General features: G+C 51.2%; 8 protein-coding genes across 8 annotated transcripts; 5 read left to right on the forward strand and 3 right to left on the reverse strand.

Moving 5' to 3' along the window:
• Positions 1–425: 425 nt before the first annotated feature.
• Positions 426–1,591, forward strand: COCVIDRAFT_110275 (hypothetical protein; the record flags this gene model as incomplete). Its single annotated transcript, XM_014696955.1, has 3 exons — positions 426–480; positions 532–795; positions 846–1,591. 3 exons carry the CDS (start codon positions 426–428, stop codon positions 1,589–1,591), a joined length of 1,065 nt encoding a protein of 354 aa, XP_014552441.1.
• Positions 1,592–1,639: 48 nt separating this feature from the next.
• On the reverse strand, positions 1,640–2,027 carry COCVIDRAFT_30175 (hypothetical protein; the record flags this gene model as incomplete). Its single annotated transcript, XM_014696956.1, has 3 exons — positions 1,640–1,712; positions 1,768–1,950; positions 2,005–2,027. 3 exons carry the CDS (start codon positions 2,025–2,027, stop codon positions 1,640–1,642), a joined length of 279 nt encoding a protein of 92 aa, XP_014552442.1.
• A 228-nt stretch (positions 2,028–2,255) lies between these two features.
• Positions 2,256–3,491, forward strand: COCVIDRAFT_110236 (hypothetical protein; the record flags this gene model as incomplete). Its single annotated transcript, XM_014696957.1, has 1 exon — positions 2,256–3,491. The coding sequence occupies one exon, from the start codon at positions 2,256–2,258 to the stop codon at positions 3,489–3,491; it is 1,236 nt and encodes a 411-aa protein (XP_014552443.1).
• A 590-nt stretch (positions 3,492–4,081) lies between these two features.
• COCVIDRAFT_19483 (hypothetical protein) lies at positions 4,082–5,063 on the reverse strand (the record flags this gene model as incomplete). Its single annotated transcript, XM_014696938.1, has 4 exons — positions 4,082–4,266; positions 4,347–4,577; positions 4,637–4,759; positions 4,826–5,063. The coding sequence occupies 4 exons, from the start codon at positions 5,061–5,063 to the stop codon at positions 4,082–4,084; spliced, it is 777 nt and encodes a 258-aa protein (XP_014552424.1).
• Positions 5,064–6,409: 1,346 nt separating this feature from the next.
• On the forward strand, positions 6,410–7,775 carry COCVIDRAFT_110293 (hypothetical protein; the record flags this gene model as incomplete). The annotated part of the gene is made up of 5 exons (XM_014696958.1): positions 6,410–6,514; positions 6,567–6,774; positions 6,841–6,896; positions 6,957–7,401; positions 7,447–7,775. 5 exons carry the CDS (start codon positions 6,410–6,412, stop codon positions 7,773–7,775), a joined length of 1,143 nt encoding a protein of 380 aa, XP_014552444.1.
• Positions 7,776–8,391: 616 nt separating this feature from the next.
• COCVIDRAFT_110316 (hypothetical protein) lies at positions 8,392–11,210 on the reverse strand (the record flags this gene model as incomplete). Its single annotated transcript, XM_014696959.1, has 6 exons — positions 8,392–8,950; positions 8,998–9,241; positions 9,292–10,194; positions 10,243–10,691; positions 10,889–10,926; positions 11,157–11,210. 6 exons carry the CDS (start codon positions 11,208–11,210, stop codon positions 8,392–8,394), a joined length of 2,247 nt encoding a protein of 748 aa, XP_014552445.1.
• A 751-nt stretch (positions 11,211–11,961) lies between these two features.
• On the forward strand, positions 11,962–16,208 carry COCVIDRAFT_110304 (hypothetical protein; the record flags this gene model as incomplete). Its single annotated transcript, XM_014696960.1, has 9 exons — positions 11,962–12,099; positions 12,155–12,246; positions 12,298–12,315; positions 12,366–12,498; positions 12,548–13,136; positions 13,201–13,796; positions 13,853–14,840; positions 14,893–15,167; positions 15,219–16,208. The coding sequence occupies 9 exons, from the start codon at positions 11,962–11,964 to the stop codon at positions 16,206–16,208; spliced, it is 3,819 nt and encodes a 1,272-aa protein (XP_014552446.1).
• Positions 16,209–17,566: 1,358 nt separating this feature from the next.
• COCVIDRAFT_110298 (hypothetical protein) lies at positions 17,567–18,864 on the forward strand (the record flags this gene model as incomplete). Its single annotated transcript, XM_014696961.1, has 2 exons — positions 17,567–18,200; positions 18,257–18,864. 2 exons carry the CDS (start codon positions 17,567–17,569, stop codon positions 18,862–18,864), a joined length of 1,242 nt encoding a protein of 413 aa, XP_014552447.1.
• Positions 18,865–19,164: the final 300 nt, after the last annotated feature.

The following is a 19,164-nucleotide window of genomic DNA, read 5'->3' on the forward strand; positions in this document are numbered from 1 at the left end:
GATTATTCATGTTGTTGGCCATGCGGGGAAGGCGCGGTGGAGCGTTTGTATGGCAGGCAGGAGCGTTTGCTTGGGCTAGCTTCAGGCTCGGGGAAGGAGGGCAGGTCACGGCGCCCTGCAGCTCGGGGAACGCTTCGAGCGTGTGGAAGACGACGATTGGCTATGGGGAGATGGCAGTCGAGCCTGGATCCTGGTGAGCAGAGCTATTGAGCAAAAGATTACACGACGGCGCAATTGAAGATCCAAGGTCGACCTGTCCAGGGCGCATGGGCGCATGGCCACGGCTGCCCACGTTGCGCTAGCCGTCTGCAGCCAAGCGTAGTCGGGCGGCCGACTGCACGTCAGTGGTCAGTGGTCTACTGACTACTGACTACTGACATACTTATTACTTACACATCACCTTAGCCGACTTCGTAGCCTCCAAAATGGCCGACCATGGCAGCAATATAGACTTTTGCACCCTAGGCATGTTCATCATCGGTATGCTCTGGATACTCGATGCGGACGCGGCAGTACACTAAATGGTCCAAGATGAGATTGAATTCCCCCCACCAAAACCCCCGGTCAAGGACATTGTCGGAGGAGCAGGAACATACTCCGCACTAGGTGCACGCATCTTCTCTCCCCCGCCCCAGTCACGAAGCGTGGGCTGGATTGTAGATTGCGGATCAGACTTTCCTCACCAACTACGCGACTATATTGCGCAGTGGGACACTGGGGTGCTAATGCGAGAAACGCCTGACCGGCTGACTACGCGTGGATGGAATGGCTATGTGGGTGGCAACGAGCACCGAGGTGCGTGCAACCCACGTTAGTGTATTTGCAATCTTGACCAACATGTGCAGCTTTCCGATACCTGACGCCCAAGCTGCGTCTAGACCATCAGGCGCTTCAAGGCACGCCATTGCTTTGGTCCAAGTCCTTCCACTTGATCTGTTCACCCTTACGCTGCATTGACCTGGTGGAAAACATCCTCGCACTACGCAAGCAACAAGACAAGTCGGCTGAGGCGCGTCGTCCAATCTTCATTTGGGAGCCTGTGCCTGATCTGTGTACAACCGATGAGTTCGATAACTGTCTAAAAGCACTCAAGTACATTGACATCATTAGCCCTAATCATGGTGAGCTTGGCGGCTTCTTTGGCAAAAACACAGATGGCCTAGATCAAGTCGACTACCGAACAATTGAGGACTTGACCAGTCAGTGGTTGGATAGTGGCATCGGGCCAGACGGGAAGGGAGCAGTTGTGGTGCGGTGCGGAAAAGACGGCTGCTTGATAGCACGCAAAGGGCAGCGCAAATGGATGCCTGCATACCACCAGTCGGCAGAGAAGGTCGCTGACCCTACGGGCGGAGGCAACAGCTTCCTAGGTGGCCTTGCGGTTGGCGTGCTGCGCGGCAAGTCTAGCTCAGTCATGGAGAATGTGGAGAATGGTGCAATGTGGGGGTCAATATCAGCCAGCTTTGCCATTGAACAAGTCGGCATGCCTGTGCTCTCTCACTCGGCCCAGGGAGAGACATGGAACGGTGTTTGTGTCGAAGATAGGCTTTCAGATTTCAAGCAGCGGTTGGCTAGTTATATACAGCCATAGCCTTTGTTGCTGCAACACCCTCAGTTCTCCCAGTCCCTGATACATCCGCTAATTTCCAAAAGTCTTCTCAATCAAGCTTTGGTCCTGTTTCCGCTCGTGCTCTCTGATCTGCTTGCTCCAGCTGTGCAATGGTTAGCGGTGGGCGTGTCGCGCGGGGTGGAGGACGCGAGGCGTACTATCGGCTGGGGAAGAACCTGTGGCGTTCGGGCATCTTGTCGCGGTATTCACGGTTCGCGCTGAGCATCCAGGCCATGCCGACGATGCTGCCGAGGGCGAGGCCTACAACAGCCGTGTTGGCTTTCCAGTTTGCGGGTTGGGCGTACCAGCCACCGGCCGGCGACCAGACGTGCTTGGGGTATCTGCTCAATGCTTAGTGTCGGAGCAGCAATCAATGGGGCCGTCTAATATCGTACGGGATCTTTCCTCCGCCGCCCATTGTGGTTGTGAATGTGCGGGACTTCGTGGGGTTGCTGGAGTCGGAGCTGGTATGAGGTCGCTGTCGCATGCATAGGGCTAGCACGGGCCTCGTGTACGCGGGCTTGGCGGAAATTCTTTGGCATCGCCATCATCGTCCGACAAGAAGACGACACGAGCGACCAATTGCTGCTGCCGCCGACTCCGCCTTGCTCCCACCCTCTGTCCGCTGATTCTGCGCCGTTTCCCCATGAAGCGCATACCCATATCAAGATGTGCCTCGCAATTGCTGGCCCAACCAATCCCCCGCCGACCCTCGTGCCCATATGCCGCGGCGAAGAATGCTCAAAGAGGCATTGCACCACATAGCAACCGCACACACGCCCGCTTCCAAACTACCGTTGCCATACCACACGATGGCGACCTGGAAATCGAAATAGCAGCGAATTCCCCTGCTTCTTCAGCATCAAAGTCGCGGCCCGCAGGCTCGCAGCCTCTCCCACTTGAGAGCCTTCCCTCCCCACACCCACATGCCGCCGAGCACTCGATAAAACTCCACGCCCTCCGAAGTCGACTATCACTACCTCCCCGCTTTCCCCTCCAGGCTCTCGCACGAACCCTTGTACATCCTTCGGCAGATCCTAATCCTGCCTTCAACAATGCCTCACTGTCGATACTCGGACGCCACTTGCTTGGTTACTATACTTCCGAGTGGATTCTATGCAACTACCCACGGCTTCCAATGGCTGTTGTTTTTGCTGCAGTAGAAGCATACATTGGTCCCAAAGCACTAGCCACCGTTGCACGTGAATGGGGTATTGAAGCCGCAGCCGAGCCCGGTGGTGAGGTGGACCCTGGTTTGCTACAATTCAAGCGGATACGATCGGGCGACGATATCCCAGCTGCTCTGAGGCGGCAAGCACCCTGGAGCTGGAACGTCACGACAACACACAAAATTATGAAGACGGATGAATTTGGCTCGGATAGTGCTGCACCAAGCCCACATTCCCTGCAAAACACAGGAGTGCCCATGGAAGATGCAGCACAGTCATTTGTCCGAGCCCTCTTTGGCGCACTACACCAACACCTCGGCACGCCTCTTGTTAAGCGCTTTTTCCGCGACCATTTCCTTAGCAGGCATCTTGACATTAGCACGCTATTCGATTTCCGCACACCCACCCGGGATCTCTCAACACTGTGCGCACGAGAGGGCTTTGAGCCGCCAATTGCCCGACTCATTTCCGAGACTGGTCGTCTAAGTAGGCACCCGGTGTTTGTTGTAGGTGTATACAGTGGCAAGGACAAGCTAGGTGAGGGAGCAGGCAGCTCATTGAACGAGGCAAGGACAAGAGCAGCGGCAGCAGCATTGAAGGCGTGGTATCTGTACAAGCCCGTCGAGGTGACAGTACCTAGCAGCACAGAGGGCGAACTCGACACCAGCAAATGGCGACCAAACTATGTCGATTGCGGTGAGGTTATTGTGTAAGATTTCAGGCCATGGTCTACGCTCCTGGGAGTTGAAGGGAAATTTTTTTTTCTTTGGACATGCATTGCATCGCTGGACAGGTATACTCCTCGCTTTTCACGAACTTTGGTCAATTGGGGGGGGGTGGAGTAGGAGGGTTGCGGAGGAAAATTATCCAGAGATAACTCTGCTGTAACAAGTTTGAGGATGACCTGGCCCACGATATGTCGCTACGGGGACAGATGTTTGCGCTCAATAGCAGCGCCCATGTATCATATGTGACATCATGAGGATTCAATACGATGAGCCGCAATGTGTAACAATATAAAAAGATGAATGCTGCATGGTTGTCTGTGTGTATCGATCATCCGTCTGACTTGCATGCATCGAAACTTTATGTTGACCGTTTCAGATCACAGATTAAGCCCCCCCCCCCCCCCCCCCCATCGACGCAGTCACATCCACATAACACCATGCTCATCCAACATTCAGAAAAGATATTATACATATTATATCTACATTATTCCTTAACCCAATCTGCATATTTCACCAATAACGCTCAAACCCCCCTTCCCTTTCTTTCCTCAAAAAAACTCGTACACATGCTCATCTCAAACATCCGCCTGCGGCATCCCATGCTCACGCGCATACTCCTTAATCGCGTCGAAATTCCGACACACATGGTTAGTATTGTAGTCAGGCCAGTGTCCCTCGAGGCCTTCTTTGGGATGGAATGTGAAGACGTTGACGTCGGAGAGACACATGAGGTTTACACGGAGGATTTCTATGCAGTGATCTATATTTGTTTTCGTATTAGCAACGCTTTTGTCGCATACGGGGTAAGTTCGGCAAGGGGGGGGGAAGGGATTTACGTACCTAGATGTCCACGGACCTTGGCGGCGTCGTCGTTGGTGTCGCTCCAGGAGACTTTGGTGTAGTGCTCGGGGTAGGTGGCCATGCGGAGTAGATTTAGGCAGTGGAGTTGGTGGAAGACTTCTAGGCCGACGCGGTATCCTGTTTCGCCGGTTTTGGGGTCGGTGACTTGGGCGGCGTCGGTGGGCTTGTTTAGTCTGGGGAAGTCGGATTTGGAGACCATTTGGTCGGGGACTGGTTGCGATGTTAGATTGGATTGGGGGGTTTTGGTTGCAGGGGGGATGGGGACTTACGGAATGCAATGTCCATCCATGCGTCGTCGACTTCGTCGGTTGTGCCGACGTATTTTGAGGAGTTCAGGGGGGAGGCAAAGGAGAATTGAGTGTGGGTATATTCGACTTGGTGCATTAACGGTGCTTGGGAGGCATGTTAGTTACTTTGATACTAGGCTGAGTAGTTCGGAAATTCGGGTGTTGTCATACAGAAAATACCGAATTGGTCCATGAGTTGGGCGGCTGTATTGCCGGAGGGATCCCGTTGCGTCATCACAGTGCATACCATGGAGAGCATGGATATGACAAAGATGAAGAGGTTGAGAAGTGTGAGCCACACAAAGTTTTGGCGCCGTTGTGATGTCTCGTCACGGAGAGACTCCGAGGCTATGAGAGTTGCGCTTTCAGAGTCAGCATCTTGCGAGTGGTTGTCTGCGTATTTTTCCATGGTGAATATAGTTTGGAGTAGATAGTGAAAGTAACGAATCAGACAGAAATAACAAAAAAATGCCACAAATAAAATTAATCGACCTGCGATAGAAGGAAAGTACCTGCTCAGCAGTGTGACAAAGGACAAAATCAAGTGTGACGTGTGTTGGCGAAAAGAAAGGGAGTAGGCGGGACTCTACTTTACACAGCCATTCTCAGCCACGAATCCTCCTAATGCTCAATGTATCACTAGTTAGATCTGTAAAACGCGGAGGACATGGAACAACTCCGCCGTCTTGTTCCGTCTGTTGGTGCAAGATAGCCTACCAGACGCCGTCTTCTGGAGCAGGCAACAATAGCCTTGCACGCCGCGTCGAGCGCATTGTCAAACCGTATGCTAAGCTTTTAGGCGCATGGTAAAACAGCAATCAAGCTTTTTCCAAGCATTGTGAGACAAGCAAAGCGGAGGCGTCTCAGCCTCTTGGTTGGCTAAGCCGTGTCTCGGTGTTCCATACAGTCGCTTAGCCAAGAGTGAATGTTCATAACCACACCAGCGTTTCAGACTTGGCGCCGCTAGGTAAAACATGTGCTTGCCCGTTCGACTTTGACACGCACTTGGAACAACCGCAGTGCTGGTATTCTCGCGTGGCCTACCACCTTCCTCCCACCCTCACCACTACACAGCCTCGCCGAATAATCCGGTTGGGGGCAAAATGCCGCAGAGCGTCGCACGCGCTGCCGCTATTAGATTGACAGAAGCGACATGGCATGAGTCTGGCCTCCACCCCCGTTGGCCCTAGAACCTGTCACGCCGAAGTATCGAAACGACCGTGATTGGCTCTCAACCTTGAAAGGTTGGAAATAGGCTAGATCGTACTATCAATCTAGCATGAATTCGGTTCCAATCGTCTGGTGTCCTTGGTATGCCAGCTAAGCTTTGGCAATGCTTGATCCACTTGTCAATGGCGTCAGTGGTGGACAGGACAACCTGTCACGAGTCGCCATGTTTGACTACCCGCTACCTGGCCTGCATACTACCATGTCGTCTTGATGAACTGTAGATTGGCGGAGCCACCACCGGCCTGTCCGCTTCTGTCCGTCAAGCAATGCAGGGCTGTCTCATGGCCCGGACCCGCACATGTACGTCTGTCAAAGCCTGTCTATCCAGCAAATCCATCGTGGGCTTTCTTGTATAAAACCATCCCCACCTTGCCGAGAAAAAAGAGCATCAACGTTGAACGTGCTCATTCCTTCTCATCACTTGCTCCATTTCGACACATTCTCTTCGTCTCTGCAGGCAGATCCTTTCATTCAATTTCTCTTCCAAACACAGTCAGACACAGACAACTTTCTATCCTTTTCAATATGAGATTTTCCACTATCACTCTTTTGGCCCTCGGTGCCACTGCCTCAGCTTACGTTGTACCAAACCGACAAGTCGTTGACAATGCCGTCAAGGCACGCATGCCAGTATGTGGTAGTGATCCTTTGTGCACTGCAACACTGACTAACAATTCCACAGGAAAATGAAGCCGTTCAAGCATCCAACCTTGTAGCTGCTCTCTCAGCTCGTGACCTTGAAGCCCGCCATCACCAGGGTGGCAAGGGCAAAGCCAAGGGCAAGGGAAAGAAGAACGCCCGTGATGTCGAGTCTGAGCTCGAAGACATCGTAGCCCGCGACCCCCACCACCAGGGTGGCAAGGGTAAGGGTAAGGGCAAGAAGAACGCCCGTCAAGAATACGCTCAGGTCGAGACCCGCGACCCTGAGCCCCACCACCAGGGTGGCAAGGGCAAAGCTAAGGGCAAGGGCAAGAAGAACGCCCGCGATGTCGACTCCGAGCTCGAGGACATTGTAGCCCGCGACCCTCACCACCAGGGCGGTAAGGGCAAAGCCAAGGGCAAGGGCAAGAAGAACGCTCGCGACGTCGACTCCGAGGACCACGACCATGAAGACCTCGAAGCCCGCTCTCCCCACCACCAGGGTGGCAAGGGAAAGGCTAAGGGCAAGGGCAAGAAGAACGCCCGCGATGTTGAATCCGACGACGAAGACCTCGAAACCCGCTCTCCCCACCACCAGGGTGGCAAGGGCAAGGCAAAGGGCAAGGGCAAGAAGAACGCTCGCGACGTCGACTCCGAGGACCACGACCATGAAGACCTCGAAGCCCGCTCTCCCCACCACCAGGGTGGCAAGGGAAAGGCTAAGGGCAAGGGCAAGAAGAACGCCCGCGATGTTGAATCCGACGACGAAGACCTCGAAACCCGCTCCCCCCACCACCAGGGTGGCAAGGGAAAGGCTAAGGGCAAGGGCAAGAAGAACGCCCGCGATGTTGAGTCTGAGGACGAAGATCTCGAAGCCCGTGACGCCTCTCCTGAACCCCACCACCAAGGCGGCAAGGGCAAAGCCAAGGGCAAGGGAAAGAAGAACGCTCGCGACGTCGAATCTGAGCTCGAGGACATTGAGGCCCGCTCTCCCCACCACCAGGGCGGCAAGGGAAAGGCCAAGGGCAAGGGAAAGAAGAACGCCCGCGACGTCGAATCCGAGTCCGATGAAGACCTTGAGGCCCGCGATGTCGAGTCTGAGCTCGAGGACATTGTAGCTCGCGCCCCTGAACCCAAGAAGGGAAAGGGCAAGGGAAAGGGCAAGGGAAAGGGCAAGGGTAAGGGTAAAGCCGCAGCCGCCGCTGCTGCTCCTGCCGCTGCTGCTCCCGCTGCTGCCGCCGCCGCCGCTTAGAGTTCCCCCTTTTTTTTCCTCAATCCTGGACAACTTCCACCCCTTGGAGACCGGATTTCCACTGTTCACCTCCCTTTTTTTGTGTATACAAAAAATCAGCGGGCACATATTACTTGCAGACTTGACTCAAGCCTGGGGCTTTCTTTTTTTTTAAACTCTAATCGAGGTTGACAGATCTCAGTTCCATTGATTGGACAGTGTGTTTTTGACTTGTGGGTTTTATCTTTTGGAAGTTTTTTTTACAGGATAGTTTTATCCTTTTTTTTTTTGCGAAGGTTGGAATGCGGATGGAGCGAGTTTAATATTTTATAGAAGAGAAATCGAGCTGTTGATCGATAACTTTTACTTTGCCTTGAAATTTGGTGATGTCCGTGATTGTGTGAATGCTTGCTTTTAGTGATCGGAGTGGTTTTGAAAGAAAAATTGTAAGAGGTTAAAGGAGAAGATACATGGATTGGGGGGTTTTGTTTTTGCGAAAGAGTCAGACAACGGGTGTTTGCTATAGTGGTCATTAGTTAGCTGTATCACTCCAAAGACACCTCCTGCAATCACCTCCTCATTCACAAATACTTCAAGCTTCTCTAAAATAACCTTCATTAATCGCTAAATCAACTTTTCATAAATCCATATCTGGCATCTGCATATCATCACCCGGCTCCATCAGGTTCATAAGATAGATAGACCCAGAAAACCAATCCTGCATCGAGTTGTGAGTCCCACCCGATGGCCCAAACCCTAGACTCATTTGTCCTGGATTGAAGTTATTTCCCATTTGCTGATCCGGCGGGAAAGTTTGCATGCCACCGGGACCAGCAGGATTCATGTTGTATTGATCTGCTGACCATGCTGTGTCAGGAAGTAGACCAAGTGCGTTTAAATATGGATCAAACTGCGACATGGCATTGAGGTCAAGTTGTGCGCCGTTTGCTGTGTAGTAATTCTGATGGTTTTGCGCGGCGGTGCGCGATCTCAAAGCAGCGTCCTGGGTCTTGGCCGTTACGTAGAGTCTTGCCACTCGCAAGAAGAGATGACACATTCTATAGAGCTTGTCTGCGCCTTCAGAGATTGTACGACAAGATTCGAGGCTCGTGACAAACTCTGAGAGAGATTGGAGGTCGGCGCTAACATCGGATGTATCCGCCTTTTGAATGGCGTTACAGAAAATGACAATGAACCTATATTGATTAGCTGAGACAATAAAGCGGTCATAAAAGCAGCGTACGGTGTAAACGGCGCCTGGAGGATGGACCAGTGCACGTATCCCGACCACAGTTCCTCCTGGCCCTTCTTGTTGAACTGTATGGAGGCCCTTTTGTGAGCGTCGAGAGCTGATCGGGATGACTGCAAGCAATCTTGATTGAAGGTCATGTTTCCCGGACTGACTGAGCGCTGTATGAGCGCACACGTCGAGTAATGTGAAACTACGTCAGAGTAGAACAAAATGTCCTCAACACGATCAAGTGCACCTTCCATGGTTAGTCTAACTAACTGTACCTGAATATTCCTCGTCACATACCTTGGATGTACTCGTTGACATCAGACTCCTTATTGAGCGGTTGAGATATGTACCGCTTCAACTGGGATGGGAGTGGAGTCTTGTTTGGGCTGTGACCCACTCCGGTCGGTCGTTGCGCAACATTGTTCATATTTTTTCCAAAGTTTGCTCGATTAACGGCTTTGACGTCGTCACGCTCGACCCACGCTTGGTTCATGGCATTGATCAGGTCCGTTGCGACTGCCGTTCGCTCCTCTGTGGACTGCAGGAAGGAGGCTGGGCAGAATAGCTTTTCATATGTCAAGCCCTGTACCCTAGCGACCTTGACCCAGTAGGATAGCATACGAGTCCGTTGGGCAGGTGGATCATTAGGATCACTCTCATGGACGAAAGGCAAAGCGATATCCCAATCCTGAAGGACACTTGACTTGCCCAACCGTAGCGAGAGTGTCTTGTCAAACATGTATATCATCCAGAAAATGTAGATCTTCGACTCTTTTTCTTCAAGTGTGTCGTGAGCCATGGTATTGATACGGTGATATCCCAAACTTGTGCACAAGCCTGCTGCACAAGATATCAGGATCCAGCAGAGAGAAGGCTTACACATTTCGATTGCTTGCGCTGCTCCAAGGACCAAGGCCATAATATTTTCATAACTTGCCGGTATGAATAGGTCGAGCTGGCTTAGGGCCACCTCTGTTTGTCGCTTACATATGGCCGCATATGTTGCGTACTGGCTGATGTCCATGCCTGCTAGAGGAAATGCCTGGAATTCGTAAAATATGTTCTCCAAAATGCCATAGGTAAGCACGCGTCGAGCAGCGCTACAGGTGCCAGGGTTGTGGTACGCGTCATCGAAAATTTCCCTCAGGTTTGGCATCTTGAGGAACGGAAAGATCACGGCAAATGTCATTGTTGAATACTCTAGTAGAATCAGTAACATTCAAAATTCAAGGTAGGCTTAAACTCAACTCATAGCTGTGTCCAACGCATTGCAGACCTCCACCCATGGAGGCTGCTCAAGTCTAGTGGGATCCACTTCGGCAAGGGAGCGATTGATCAATCGGTTGCTTGGAGCCATAGTCTGGCTTGGTTGCGATACCATCTCGGAAAGAGCAGTAAGTGCCATCTTGACTTCTTCATTCTGGCCAATTGACGGCGTGCTGTCAATTACCTGAGCTAGCATCTCACGAGCATAGACGGATTGAATGCTGATTGAGCTTTCGCCCTCGAATGGCGCCGGTGTAGGGGCTTCCTGTAAGCCACTACCTGGACTTCTTCCTACTCGACTCGAACGTGACTGACTGCCTGTTTCGGGGCTGTCTTTAGCAAGATCCATATTGCCGAGTTTTGACGAAAGGTTAGCAAGAACATTCTCGATTCCTGCTAATCGATCTTCTATTCGGTCAATCTTCCTTTCACTAGGAGATGTCAGCATTAAGGGCTCTTGTCATCATCCAAATCTCGGCACCAATGTGTGAATTATGCTCGGGGTATTTGCCTGCTATCGATATGCCCCGAAACGGCGTATAGCTAGGCGTGTCTCGGCGTGATAGAAACGTATTTTAAGGTGTGCATATGCCAGTGGTGGTAACAATTTAACATCTGAAATACGTACTATTGCTCAGAAATGTGGACTCTTTGGCGTTGAGCTTTCTGTTGGGGAGCAGTCGTTTTGCAAGCTGCTTCCAATAAGCAATAGCCCATTATGTATGTCATAGACGCAAGATCTCTTACCTAGTTTGCTTGCCTTGCAGTTAGAGCAAGGTACGGCACGGTCACAGCGTATCTTACGCGTGCGACAGCTATCGCACTGTTTAGGAATTGTTAGTGGCTGGATCACTCTATGCAGCCACAGGCCAAGCACTGGGGCTGTCTCGACTTACTGCGCGCTTAGACATGCCCCGATCGGGCGACTCATCCATGTCGTCGTCTTCCATAGCGTCGGTTACGGGTCGGTTTAGGCCGCAGTGTGGCAACGCGTGGAGTGCGAGAGTGGGTGTAGTAATGTCGAGAGTTCGGGCAACGGAGTCCTCGGGCGCCGACAACGGGGGGTAGTCATCAACGATGTCATTACTATCGGCGGAAATCACATATTCTCAAGACATCAATCGAGTTTTCTTTAAAAATCAAGTTTCTCCTTTCAATGCAGCCCCATATATTTGTGTTGCGTTCCTAAATACATCAGATGAATAACGAAGGAAAGTGTGGATGCCACGTGACTATGCCAAGACTCCGCCTGTTATTAGCGTGCATGCCCGTAAGTAATCAACAATACTGGAATAAAAACTAACCCTGTCAAGACAATACCATTGCTCACATAAGCCGCCTATACCACCACGTACGAGTTGTCCATGCCTACAAGAGTACTACATTTCATATGTAGATTCCCATTTGCTTGATATAGTACTAGATCGTGTTATCTTACAATGCCAGCGAATACTTTTATATCATTAATCTTAGTTACCCTGTTTTAGTATTACGGGCAGTTTGCATCCGAGTATCCTTGTTCGCAAAGAGCGCAGTCAACCCCTAGCGCGATTCAGCTCATCTTGGAGACTACCTAGCCACTTAGAACAGCCCTACGTAACGTAAAAATTATAGGAGTAGTCTTGGCCGATCGCGATAAAAAGGCGTTAGATTTCCGCTGCTGCCTGCTCACGATGAACTACATCAACTCTTATTTCAAATATGTCGCCAGAGGGGCATCAAGCCCCGCCACTCAAATCTGACGCGCAAACAACTGATGATGCCAAAAGAGACGCAGCTTCTGACGGCAAAAGCGATGTTGCGCCGAAGAAGGCCGATGGCGGTATGGGTGGCTATGTCGTAAGTCCAAACACGGGCGACACCTGAATTGCATCTAGGATTGACCTTGTTCCAGCGCATCTTCCGGTATGCGGATCGCACCAGTTGGATTCTGAACGTCATTGCGGCCGTCGCTGCCATTGCCGCTGGAACACTACTACCACTCATGTAGGCGAGTCCGTACTGCTTGGTTCACATAAACACTAATTTTCTCTTCAGGGACCTAGTCTTCGGAAAGTGAGTCTTTGTATACAAAAACAACGCCGAGGACTTCACTGACATTCCAGATTCGTGTCCACGTTCACTGGGTTTGCCACTGGCACTATCACACCAGCTCAATATCGTTCTGAAGTGAACAAGTTCACGCTGTACTTTGTATATCTCTTCATTGCAAAATTCAGTCTCGTCTATATCCACTCGGTATGCAGAGTCCACCAGCGATTCAATATCTTGATGCTAATCTTGCCAGACTTTTATATCAATAGCCGCAATACGTACCACAAAGGCTGTGCGCATAGACTTCCTCAAACACGTCATTCGCCAAAATATCGCCTACTTTGATTCAGATGAGGCCGCCTCGGTCACAACGCAAGCCACCAGCAATGGAAACAATGTCAACAACGGTATTTCCGAGAAACTTTCGCTCATAATCCAGGGCGTATCGACCTTTGTGACAGCTTTCATTGTCGCCTTTGTCGTACAGTGGAAGCTCACCCTGATCACAATCAGTATCGTTCCAACGATTATAGTCGTCATTAGTGCCTGCGTGGGTATTGACACCAAGAATGAGAACCAGTTGCTATCAATACAATCAAAAGCTGGGCAATTGGCAGAAGAAGTGTTCTCAACGATACGCACTGTCCATGCTTTTTGGCTCCACCCGTTGTTGTCGCGCAAATACGACAGCATGCTTGGCGACGCAATGAATCTTGGGATGAAGAAATCTCCCGTTTATGCGGTCATGTTTTCCACTGAGTTCTTCTGTATCTACTGTGGCTATGGATTGGCTTTCTGGCAAGGTATCCGAATGTTTGCTCGAGGAGAGATCACAGAAAGCGGTAAGTTGGTTTCTCACACTTGTTTTCTTCCGTCAAATAACAACACTTGCTTACTTGCACATAGGTGACGTATTTACCGTCATCTTAGCCGTGATAGTTGCAGCGACTGCAATGACAACAATTGCTCCTCAAATTATGGCTTTGGCAAAGGCATCGTCTTCTGCGGATGAGCTATTCAAGACCATTGATCGAAAGTCTCCGATAGATCCTCTGAGTGGAGAGGGCAAAATACCCGATGTATGCAATGGCGTCATTGAGATCAAGGACGTCAGCTTTGCGTACCCAGCAAGGCCCGAAATCACGGTACTGAAGAAATTGACTGTATCGGCACCTGCGGGTAAAACGACAGCACTGGTTGGAGCTTCAGGCAGCGGCAAATCCACCATTGTCGGCTTGATTGAACGTTGGTACGACCAAGCTAGCGGTATGATCTACCTCGATGATACGGATATCAGAGAGTTGAATCTCAGGTGGTTACGGACAAACATCCGTCTCGTTCAGCAAGAGCCGGTTCTTTTCTCTGGGACCATATATGAGAACGTCGCATTCGGCCTTGTTGGTACCGAAAAGGCCAATCTACCTCAGGACGAGCAACGAAAGCTGGTTGAAAAGGCCTGTAAAGATACTTATGCCGAGGAGTTTATCAAGAGACTGCCAAAGGTAGGCTCCCCAGATTTGCGTACCATCCATGGACTAGCAGTGCTGACAACATGTAGGGCTACGATACGCAGCTTGGCGAGCGTGCTGCGAATCTTTCGGGCGGTCAGAAGCAACGTATAGCGATCGCACGCAGCATCGTTTCAGAGCCAACCGTCCTACTGCTAGATGAGGCAACCAGCGCCTTAGACCCGAAGGCTGAAAAGATTGTGCAGCAGGCCCTAGAACGTGTCTCTCAAGGTCGCACCACCATCGTCATAGCGCACAAGCTCTCTACAATCCGCAATGCAGACAACATTATCGTCATGTCTAGCGGCGCTGTCGTGGAGCAAGGCTCACATGAAGAGCTCCTCGCGCAAGATGGAGCATACGCACGTCTTGTCCAAGCCCAGGACCTTGGCCAGACCGACAGCGAAGAGCACGTGGATCAAGACTTTGCTGTAGAGAAGGTTGATCTCGAACGGACTCAGACACAGGTCTCCGCCATGAACCATGATGATGTCGAGCAACCGACCAAAGATGGCATCAACTACAACCTTGTCACGTGTATATGGCTGGTTCTCAAAGAAGTGGGCGATGTCTGGAAATGCTTCGTCCTATTGACGATAGCTGGTGTATGTGGAGGAGCGACGTTCCCTGCTCAAGCCATACTATTCTCACGTGTCGTCGGAGCGTTTCAGTTGCCCCCCGAAGAAGCTGTAGACGAGGGCGACTTCTATTCTCTCATGTTTTTTGTCGTTGCGCTTGGTAATCTGGCCGTGTATTGCATTATCGGGTGGACGAGCAATATTGTAGCTCAAGTGGTGGGAAGGAAGTTCCGATGCGAGATATTCGATCTGGTGCTCAAGCAAGACATGGCCTTTTTTGACGACCAGAACAACGCTAGCGGCGCGCTCGTTTCAAAGCTCTCAGGATATCCCGACCACTTGCGCGACCTCATGGGCTTTAACCTGATGCTGATATGTATCAACATCGTTAATGTTATTTCCAGCTCCATTCTTGCAATTGCTGTCGGGTGGAAGCTGGGCCTTGTTGTGGTCTTTGGAGGTGAGTACATTGAACCCAATCAACAGACTGTACTGACTTTGCATGCACTCAGCTCTACCAGCAATTGTATTTTCTGGCTACCTTAGGATTCGACTTGAGTTTAAATTAGAGGAGCTTACTGGAAAGCGTTTTGCTGGCAGTGCTGCGCTCGCTGCTGAAGCCGTCTCCGCTATTCGCACAGTTTCCAGTCTCGCACTTGAGCGACATATTCTCACGCGATACGAAGATTGTTTGCGTCATGTTGAAAAGCATAGCATCAAGGCTCTGGTATGGACCATGTTCTGGTATGCTTTGTCGCAATCCATCTCATTTCTTGCAATGGCTTTGGTATGTACCTTGTCCGTTACCTTTGAAAGCAAAAAGAAATTGACACATTAGGGTTTTTGGTACGGTGGTCGCCTGATCAATACTGGCGAGTACACAACCACTCAATTCTTCACAGTCTTTATTGGTGTAATCTTTTCCGGAGAGGCAGCTGCAGGATTCTTTTCATACACAACCAGTCTGACCAAGGCGGCGACCGCGGCGAACTACGTGTTTTGGCTACGAAGACTAACACCAGCCGTGGAAGAAGATCCATCTAAGCCCCCCTTTGACAACGAAAAGGGCAAGGGTCCGGCCCATATCGAAGTGGATGATATTGCGTTCGCATACGTGTCTCGACCACATGCGAAAGTTCTCGAAGGCATCGATGTCGACGTACGGCCCGGCCAGTTCATCGCGTTTGTGGGCGCATCCGGTTGTGGAAAGTCGACCATGATATCTCTTCTTGAAAGGTTCTATGACCCTATCGCCGGGCAGATAACCTGCGACAATCAGGCCTTGACGGAACTCTGTCCCCGCAAATACCGCCGTGACGTTTCGCTGGTTCAACAAGAACCCGTGTTATACCAAGGCTCGATCCGCGACAACATCGCCATGGGCATCGAAACTGATGTTACGGATGCACAAATTGAGAAAACAGCCAAACAATCGAACATTCATGATTTCGTCGCATCCCTGCCGGACGGCTTCGCAACCATGTGTGGCAATAGGGGCACACAGTTGTCTGGAGGACAACGCCAACGAATTGCAATAGCCCGGGCCTTGATACGCGAACCACGTCTTCTTCTGCTGGATGAAGCCACATCCGCACTCGATACCGAGTCTGAGCGGATGGTTCAATCGGCCCTAGAGGAGGCACAGAGCGGACGTACAACCATTGCAGTGGCGCACCGCCTCAGTACGATCAAGGATGCAGATGCAATCTTTGTTTTTGCCAAGGGAAAAGTTGTGGAGAGTGGGACGCACCAAGAGTTGCTCGCGAAGAGAAAAGTGTACTATGAGATGTGCTTGGGTCAGAGTATGGATCGAGCCATACCGGCCTAGAACTGGTTTCCGATATTTCAGATGGAACTCAATCCTGCGATCTGGGGCAAGTTTAATTAAAAATTCAAGCAGAATGTAATGGATGATATACCTTGCGTTCGCCCGCCCTATAGCGGAATTTGGTCAAGCGTTGCTGGTGGCACCTTGCGGTAAGCTAGAGTCCATACTAGTTACCGTCTCGTCTGTAAGTACTGTCACACTGTCACACTGTCACAATGTCATAACGATCGGGTTAATGCGGTCAACAGCAAGGCTGCACGCGACAGTGCTGCATGTACTATTAGAGATGTTGGCTTGGATGGTGGAGCGTTGTTGATGCGGCAACTCGATGGCCCGCAGCATAATCACGCTAGGCTCCACAATTTTCCGGGGTCTCCGCGCCACATCTGTCCGTTCGCGATGGCGGCTCCTTTTCTCCACCCTCGTCCCAGCTTGACAGCCTTCACAAACGGTCTAGATGACAGCTGCATATTGATTCCACATGCAGCGCCCTGGCTGTGTCAACTAGAGTTCAGAACCACTGTGAAATCCAAATCAGCAACATAAACACAAAGGACCAAATGTGGCTTTCGCATAGGTGTGGCTTTGGCGGCGGTGGTGCTACAGATCTTCCACTAGCCTGAACCATGAGGCGTTACTACTATGGTTATGCACCCTGCGAACAGGACTGTCAGCTTTGTTCGTCATTTCTTCTTCACTGTGGCAGCCACATCGCTCAGACAACCCATGTTATGGCGCCGCGCGGTATAAGGGTGCTGAAGCACAAGACGCTACATCTTTGCACTGTCAAACCGCCAAGACGTCTCATGTATTCCCCGTGCCCAACCACGGAACTCCATTAAGCCTCATGCCCCAGTCGGTGCATCTCTTAGCATGGCTCAGCTAGACAATTTCTTGCATTTTGCTGCTGATCGCCGTTGCCGCGATTGGACGTGATTGAGCCTTAGTTTCGAGGACACCTCAGGTAGCCCAATGAGAGAAGTGCCGTTTCTATGCTATTTCCCAGGGAAGCGTTGGGGATGAAGACAGTGCCGAGCGGATCCACTCTGGAGACGTTTTGCGACTGAGGCTAGTGACCCTGACATGCGGCCCCCAAGCCGTCATGCTGCATTCAAAGCATTGGCGTCTCCATGTTCCGTCGCTTTACTCTTTCTCTCCTCACCTTGATTGATGTGGATTGACGTTGTCACTGAGGAAATCAGGCGTTCTTTTCACTATCTCCGTTGAACGGATACACTCTTTTCGGTTCATAGTCCTGGAGACACTCCTTTTCTTTGCTTTATTTTCTTGATATCTCTGCACTATTGGCCCCTTGGCGTGTGTCTAACATTATCTAATACTTGTTTATTACTTTTATCATGGCTCGCTATCAGCTGAGGCGGCCGTCGCCAGTCTCCATCTTTCCCAGGTACTCACGACGTCAAGATGGTGCTGTGACTACTATGCCCCTTCCCGAGGGCGAGAAAGAGGAGGACGAAGGACCAGAGAGCCCAGACTCGCCATTCAGCAGTCCTTCAACAGTTGGCGGCGGCTCATCCTCAAGTGAAGATTCAGAATCCGACGATGATGAAGAGCCACCCTCGCCGATGGAATCCGGTGCACCATCCCGACCCGTCCAAACTCTCGGTCCTGATCCGACCATGCCACCCTCTATATCGAGCACCACGACAGATGTGCCCGCTTTACAAGTCACCACAGAAGCAGCTCTATCATGGAGCGCAACTCAATCATGGATCACCGGGACCACACTAGAAACTATGGCTCTTCCTTCCACAACAACACCTCCCCCCGGAGACAGGATACGAAGCGACAGACAGAAGGAAGCCTCGCCTACAGCTTCCGTATCTCTTCCTCCACCTCCACCTCCGCCTCTATCAACTGCGGAAATGGAAATGACAGGTGAAACCGGCGCTGCAGAAAGGTTGCCAGAAGAACAGACACCCATTATGACAAAACAAGCCATGGTAGCAGCAATCGTCCTGGGTGTGCTTGGTCAGTCACTGCTATACTTTTTATCTTATAATCGATTATTTCTAACAACCAAACAGGTGCCCTGGCACTTCTCGTCGCCGCCATCGTCTTCATCAAGCGCCGCAAAAGCAAGCAATATACCCGCCATGTGTCCATGCAAGGCGATTCTTTCAATTCATCCATGGCACAGGCTCTGCAGGCCCCTGAAGGCGCACACACAGGCACTGCATCCTCGATCTTCGCGCGTCTACAGGGGGCCAGTAACGGCGGAGGAGAGGGCCATTTGACCCGCTCCACAGATCGCAGTAACACTCTGTTTGGTCCAGGTGAATATTCGCGTCCAGAAACGGTATCCACAGACCGTAGCCGCTCGCGCATGGAGCCTCCAACACCCAACCCTTTTGCCGATCCTCAGCGTAACAAGGCATATGACATGCTTCACGACAGGCCGAGGAGCACAACGCTTACCGATCGAGGTAGCTGGAGGGAAAACCCATTCAAAAACCCAGAGAGTGATCGATTCGATCCATTTGGCGAACTCAAGGAGAAGGCCCGGAGGGAGAGGTTGCGATATCTGGAAGAGGTTAAACGGGAGGCAGAGCTGCAAAGGCAATTGCAACGGAAAGAAGCCATGGGACTGCGACCAGATGATATGCCCTGGGGCCACGACAATGGATACAGATGAAAGCACGCACGCATGCATATGGGAGTCCAATGTATTTATATATCTTCAATTGCTAATGGGACTGCCATGTGGTCAAAATTACGTTCTTAGTGACGCGCCGTCACGTGAAAACCGTCCCCGCCTCGCAATGGCGTGTGCAGCGAGACTGGTGCCTGGAGCACACCAGCCAATGAGGAGCATGGCACCCACCTTAACACCACACCTAGTAGCAGCCATGCCACGGCTACGAAGTAGGCCTTATTTAAGAGGCATTGACTTTTAGTTATGCATTGGTCTACTCTTCTTTTTCCTTCTCTCTCA

The sequence above is a fragment of the Bipolaris victoriae genome (genome assembly GCF_000527765.1).
Source record: "Bipolaris victoriae FI3 unplaced genomic scaffold scaffold_109, whole genome shotgun sequence".
Lineage (NCBI taxonomy): Eukaryota > Fungi > Ascomycota > Dothideomycetes > Pleosporales > Pleosporaceae > Bipolaris > Bipolaris victoriae.